The sequence below is a fragment of the Mastomys coucha genome, unplaced genomic scaffold (assembly GCF_008632895.1).
Source record: "Mastomys coucha isolate ucsf_1 unplaced genomic scaffold, UCSF_Mcou_1 pScaffold16, whole genome shotgun sequence".
Taxonomy (NCBI): domain Eukaryota; kingdom Metazoa; phylum Chordata; class Mammalia; order Rodentia; family Muridae; genus Mastomys; species Mastomys coucha.
In genome coordinates, this window is record NW_022196898.1 from 55,541,987 (window position 1) to 55,548,659 (window position 6,673).

At 52.3% G+C, this 6,673-nt stretch overlaps 1 protein-coding gene across 2 annotated transcripts in view; it reads right to left on the bottom strand.

The window, feature by feature from the left end:
* Positions 1-604: 604 nt before the first annotated feature.
* The window catches only part of Slc6a17 (solute carrier family 6 member 17), a 49,736-nt gene continuing 43,667 nt past the window's right edge, over positions 605-6,673 (bottom strand). For both annotated transcript variants that reach the window (XM_031375135.1, XM_031375133.1), the window contains exons 11-12: positions 5,109-5,271; positions 605-4,613 (exon numbers count right to left, since the gene is read on the bottom strand). In XM_031375135.1, coding sequence (XP_031230995.1) covers positions 4,245-4,613; positions 5,109-5,271 — 532 coding nt within the window. In that variant the 3' untranslated portion in view covers positions 605-4,244. The remainder of the gene's footprint in view (positions 4,614-5,108; positions 5,272-6,673) is intronic.

Sequence of the window (6,673 nt, forward strand, 5' to 3'; positions counted from 1 at the left end):
TTGCTGGTGGAATTGCAAACTGATACAACCACTCTGGAAATCAGTTTGGCGGTTCCTCCGGAAATTGGGGTATCACATCTTACATGTCATCTTTATCTTCCACAGATGATTTCAAAAGATATTATCTGAAGTGAGGGGTAACTCTCTCAGAACTTAGAACATGGCTTGCTGTGGACTAGCTCACTTCCCTAAGGATTAGGTCAGTCCCCTGCCTTCCCTGTGTTCCACCTCAGGCCTTGTTGCAAAGTGAACATATATTGCTTTCTCTGAAGCCGGGCATGGTTAGAATAGCCCTGAAAAGCCCTGGAAGAGGACACTAAACACCATCCTCATATCAGATGGAGCCCCACTTTCCTTACCTGGAACAGCGTAGATTCAAGCATTTCCCTCCGAGAAAAAATCTCCGATGCACAGAGTTGCTGAGGCATAGTAAGGACAAGCATAGTGTACACATGTATCCTGAGACACTCCTAGAAAACTGACTGCATATCTGTTTTCAGATTTCTCAGCCAGCACCCACAAGAATACTGTTCCACCCCATCCTAAAACACACTTTGTCCTAACCCTCCCTCCCCTCCTGTAAGTGAAGACAGGCAAGAGAGGGTGCTAAGAACAGACACTTTATTGTACACCAGAGTGGGGGAGAAGAAGTGGGGAGCCCTGGGGTGACAATGCCTCATCCCCTCTCCTGGGCCGAGTGATTCCGACCCGGAACACCGACCAGTCCGAGACACGTGAACTTTAACTGTTCTGATCGTGTGTCAGGACTGGAGTGACTGCCTGGTATGCGTTTAGGTCTGTACAGAGCAGGACTTCTCATGAGAAATGACTCCAGGCCTTCCTCCTCTAGCTCCCCATAGTTCAGACCCAAGAGGAGGGACCCAGGGTTGCGCAGAGAGTCAGGTGTATTACAACCTGCCTGATCTCACTTCTCTTTTCACAGTGGGCATACTCTAGTTGGGGGAGGGGTAGTGGTAAGGAAGGGAAGAAGGGCAATCTCTGCTTGGTAATACTGCAGGCCTGCGTGGGGCCTGACTCACAGCCTCGAGGCTCACGCACACCGACTCTGGAGGACATCTCCTACCAGCCCCTGAAGATTTATTGCTTGATGGCAGAAGCCAACCCTATGTACAATCCCTCTGCCCCTCGTGTCTCCCCCCACCGCCCGACCTGGGCCTCAGGCTCCTCGAGGTCTCCATGAAGAAGGCTGAGGGCTCCCTGAGCAAGAAGCTGGTGACTGGAGTTGAGAGCAGGCAGAACGGGAACCCTTAGGAACCCTCGGCACTGCCCCAACTCGAAGGACTCACAGCCCCAGAAACCCCTTGTCTCCTGTTAGGTACCCTACGAGCGGCACGAACCAGTGGGACCCTGTGCAAAGACTTGGAGACCCGGCTCTCACTTCCAGCTCTTCCACAGGAGCTGGGGCCGGTCTTCAGTGGTCAGGTGAACCCCACCTCATCTCTCCCGAAGAACCAGTCGAGGCCTGAGGAGCGGCTGTTGCTTTCTGAGGACTCAGGGCTCTTTCAAGGACAAATGCAGGACCGAAAGGCAGAGAGATACTTTCCTCCTAAGAAACCCGGTACTATCTGCCTAAGACATCGTGACTCCAGTGTGAACAACAGAAGGTTGTCTGGGAAATAAATCTGGGGGCTTCCCCCCCCACAAGGCCCTCCTTCCCACCAAAGGTGAAATGATGATGAGTCACCTGCAGAAAACATGTGCCTTTCCCCACAGCTAGTGCTTCTTAGAAGCGCCTGTCCTGAGGCCTCACCCATGGAGCTGACAGGATGATACAGGGTCTTCAGAAGGTGATGAACACTGGGTAGGGGGGTCACAGATCAGCACCTTATGCACTCACACCTATGAATGTAACACACACACACACACACACACACACACACACACACACACATACAGCCACAGAGCTCTGGGTCCTATGTCCAACTCACAGCAGCAAAGATGTAGCCAGGACAGGTTCTGGCCTACGGCAAAAGGCTACAACACACACTAACAGAGCCCACAAGGCATAAGCAAACAACCCCAGCTCAGCTCCCCCCTCCCCCTCCCCCCCACTCACTGCAGGCTCGCAGGCTGGGGCCTGGCCCAGCCACGCTACAAAATTAAAAATATATCAAATATACAATGAAAATAGATCTGTACGGCACTGAGGATGAAAATAGTCCACCAGCCACAGTATAATATTGGGTTTGTCATTTCACAGCATTTACACCCACATGTACAGATTGAATGTACAATAGAAATAGCATGTGGAGAGGAGGATAGAGAGTGGAGTCTCTGCTAGGGCCTGGCTTTCCTGGTTTCTAATTCTGCTCAGGACTAGGCATGGGGCCAGCTAGGGGGTGTTGTCAGGTAAGGGGCTGATAGTGGGATGCCCTGCCTCCAAAACTCATCATCCTCTAACTTTAAATACTAGGACAGGTGGGACCAAGAAGGCTAGATGTGAGAGGAGGTGTGTGGAACTGAGGATCAAGAGAAATGGCAGGCTGAGGGGATGGACCTGCCAGGCTAGGGAGGGAGGTAGGTATCCAGGAGGCTTAGGAGCAAGAGGTGGACACCTGGGCCTAGACTGCTCCTCTCAGTACTGAGGGAAATTTGGGCCACAATAATGACCCAGGAGCCTCTGGAAGGTGCCCAGGTCTGTTCCTGTCTACCAGAACTTTCAAAGATAGAAACAGCGTGTGTGTGTGTGTGTGTGTGTGTGTGTGTGTGTGTGTGTGTGTGTGTATGAATGCATGTGTATAAGACCACTGCCCCTGGCCCCAGGTTGGAAGGAGGAGATTGAGAAGTGACTAAACCCTAGCTAAGGTGACCCCATTCACCCACTCATCCATCTGTACATCCCAGTCAGCCAACCATATATGTCCACACACCCATCTCTCTAACGTGACACTGCAGAGAGATACTCTGATTCTCAGGTCAGCTTTCAAATCTTCACAGGCTGCTCTGAAGCAGCTCTTCTCCCAGTGGAGCCTTGGAAGGCGGTCAGGGACATGACCATAGACTGCATCTCCTTTGGATCTGAGGGCCAGAGGCTCTCCTCTGCTCAGAATTGCCTGTGTCACTTCCCTGAACAGGCTGGGGACGTTTGGGGGAAGGTTTCCAAGGTATCTTCACACGATGTGCACACTGGTGGCTGTGCTTGTGCAACAAGGAGAGTGAGTGGCAGCCCAAGAGGGGCAGTGAGTTTACCTGTCTTTCCTTAGGAACAAGGGTTCCTGGTGGCACACCTCTGAACTCTGGGAACCCTCATTCCAGGGGAGAAGCTGCCACTAAAGAGAAAATCGAGCTCCAGGTGAGGTGTGGAAGTGTGTTTGTTTCTCTTGTGCTCCAAACCATCTATAGATTGTGCTGGGGACCTGCAAATTGTGCTCTGGAAACCTTCTCTTGCGCTGCACCCTTTTCTTTCTGGGACAGAGGCAAAGACCACCACCCCTGGCTCCAGGTTGGATAGAGGAAATTGAGAAATGGCCAGGCCCTAGTTAAAGTGACCCCATCACTGTGCTCTTGGGCAGGATCAAGAATATATGCCCTTTGCCCTCGTCGGGGTAAACAGGGACATTCAAAGACTCCAGGAGTTGGCTGTGGATTCATTCCGTTCGATGCCGGTGTTCATGCTTTAAGCCTGAGAGGGCTGTGCCTTTCTCATAAGACAGAATTGAGGAGACTTCTTATACCTCCTCCCAAAGCTAAGTCTGAGTGCTAACAGACACGGCCCCCATCCCTATCTTAGCTCTGGAGCAGCCTGGCTGGGCTGTACAGGACGATGAGTCCTAGTCTTATGGCAGGCTGGGCTAACCCCTACCTCCTGCACCCTCAGCCCTGAAGCCTCTGTCCGCCACCACCGTGACCAGCAGCACAAATGGATCCTCCCCGAGACCCAAGAACTGCAAGTGACAGGTTTTACAGGGAGGGGGGAGGTGACTCCTAAAGTGTCCACTTGAAGTGCCCCCCATACTGGGATTGTTGTGGTTACATGGCTGCAACTTGGCAAGAGTTCTCAAAAAGTTACATGGGTTGGGGGCCTGGAATAGGGACTGAATTGTCCCCAGTCCCCCTGCTCATAGGTAAGGGAGTCTGCTGGGACTTGGGTAGGGAACCAAGGTAGGACAGATCCTCTCTCCGTGGACTGGCCTGGGTCTGGTGGCCACCATAGAGGAAGAGGCCAGGCCCAGACAAGTGGGCAGGTTGGGTATTGAGGGGAGGCAGGCAGGGTAGAGCTGTGGTCACAGCTCCGACTCAGGGGTGCTGGCCAAGAGGTAGCCGCTTCCATAGCGTCCATTGGGATTGCTGCTGCTCTCCAAGGGTGATGTGCTGCCGGGCCCCAGATAAGAGCGGTGGGTGGGCATGGGGGAGGGTGCCTCGCTGGGCACCTTGCTGAGGATGAAGCGGGTCTCATCATTCTCCTCCAGATTGGAGATGTCCTTCATCATGCGGCCCTTCTTGTAGGACACAGAGAGGGTGTTGGAACCGTCGGAGAGCAGGTGGAAGTGCCGCAGGATGAACACCACAGGGATGGGCAGGGTTGCCACAGCAATGAGGGTAATCAGCAGTGCCATGGCCCAGTTGGGGAAGTACAAGTAGCGCTCAGCGGCCTAAAGGGGTAACAGCAGGAGAGAGGCTGCAGGCCACCAGACAGCTCAGGTCCCACGCCTACAGGCTGATCTTGTCCCGCCCTTGCCTCTGGCCTCCTCTCTTCGCCTCCCTTCACCCTAACCAAGTAGCAGTACCAATGGTGTCCCCAGGGAGTGCTGCTTGAGTGTGGTAGGGCAGCTTGGTCCCAGGGACAGCTGTTTGAATATCAGCTTGGTTAAATGGGGCCTCCGTGTCTACATCTGTAGAAAGGCTGGGTAATTCCACTCCACAGACGCAAAAACAGACTATGCCTTAGAAGAACGAGAGAGTATGCTGATTTTGCCTGAGCCTCGGGTTCTCCATTTTTACTACAGCAATAATGCCACTTCTTAGGAATACGAGGCACCCGGCAAGACCTGTTACAGAGGAGCTGCTCTAGAAAGCAGTTCCAGTCGTCTGTTAAAGGCCTGAGAAAGTGCAAGTGACTCTGGGGTTTGTGAGGGCCCACCACTCACCTCCTCCTTAATCCAGGCACTATAGCCTGGGGGCGACACCCCTAGCTGGATGATGCTGGCTGTGGTGAGAACAGCCATGCACAGTGGAGACACAAACTTCCACATGTAGAAATAGAATCGGTACGGCCGGAAGCCCAGCATCTCTGTCAGCTCCTGCATAAACCTGCCAGGCACAGCAGAAGACAGAGCAGTTGGCACCTTCACCACTTCCTCCCTTTTCTCCTACGGTCACTTGCTTCTGACCACTCCCTTCTGGGCTCCGCTAGCCTTTGCCTTCAGTGGTCAGTGTGAAGCTTCTGTGATCTCCAGGAGGCTCAGCCCTGCCTACTTCACACCGTGCTCCACCAGAGATAGGATCCATTTGACAGGCCCCAGACCAAGTGGATAGGTGCTGGAAAGCTCTGGATTCTAAAAGCACAGCCTCCTCCCATTGGCCTGGCTCAAGACTCCCCCCTGCTGGAGGAGAGGCAGTAGTGCATCTACCTAGCATGGAAAGGAAGATGCTTCCGAAACCCACGGATGTCTAAATCAGACTCTGTTCAAGAATTCCAGAAGGCAGGTGGGGTATGGGTTTCCATGGTATATAAAACTCATCTTTACCTCAGTTACACGAACCGAGCCTGGTCATTCCTTCTGTTATAAGTGCAAGCAACCTCAGGGGTGCTAACAATACTTGTGACTTTATCCTAAATAGATTGTACCAGATATTTCTTATCATATCCCAGTTATTTGAAGATACCCAGAAACATTTATACCCAAAACTGCTTTGAAACTGCAGTTGTTGCTAGACCCACAACTACATCGTCCTTGGCTGCTCCTTTTCTTATGCGTTCAGTGCCTCCTCCTGTGCCTTCCCAGGATGCAAATGACCCCTGTGAGGGATACTGGATTCCAAACCCATATGGACATCAAGGAGGGTCAAGCTGAGGTTGTTAGTGGAAGGCCTGGGTCCCTCTGAGGACAAGGACAGTGGACACAGTCAATACTAAGAGAGTAGGAAGGTGCCAGTCCTGGAAGTTCCTGGGAATGCGTATTTGACCATAAGTGGAGATATAGAAAACCAAATCTTACCTTATTGCTAAAATCCTCTTTCCCTGCAAAACCTAAACTTGATGCCAAAACCATACATTAAAATTATAAACGAGGCTGCTGAAGTCCACCAACTCTTTGAGAGCAGGGGCCCCTCAAGTCCCACCACATGCTAAACAAGCTTAGCGGACATCTAAGGACTGGCACTCAGCAAAGGGGCTGTGGTAGTTAATCACTTAGGATGGCGTCAGAACCTGAACCCAGGATTCAAGGTCTTTAGCGCAGATCTGTCTCTTACTAGCCAAGTAGACTCCAATAGTCATGCCCTCTTTATAGGCCTCAGTTTCCCCGAGCCAAGGGGCTTTTTTAGCCCTGATAGGCTATAATCTCTTGCCTCTTTCACAGGCAGCCATGAGAACACAAGACTCCCCAGAAAGTCCTTATGGGCGGGCGGTGGTGGCACACGCCTTAATCCCAGCACTTGGGAGGCAGAGGCAGACGGATTTCTGAGTTCAAGGCCAGCCTGGTCTACAGAG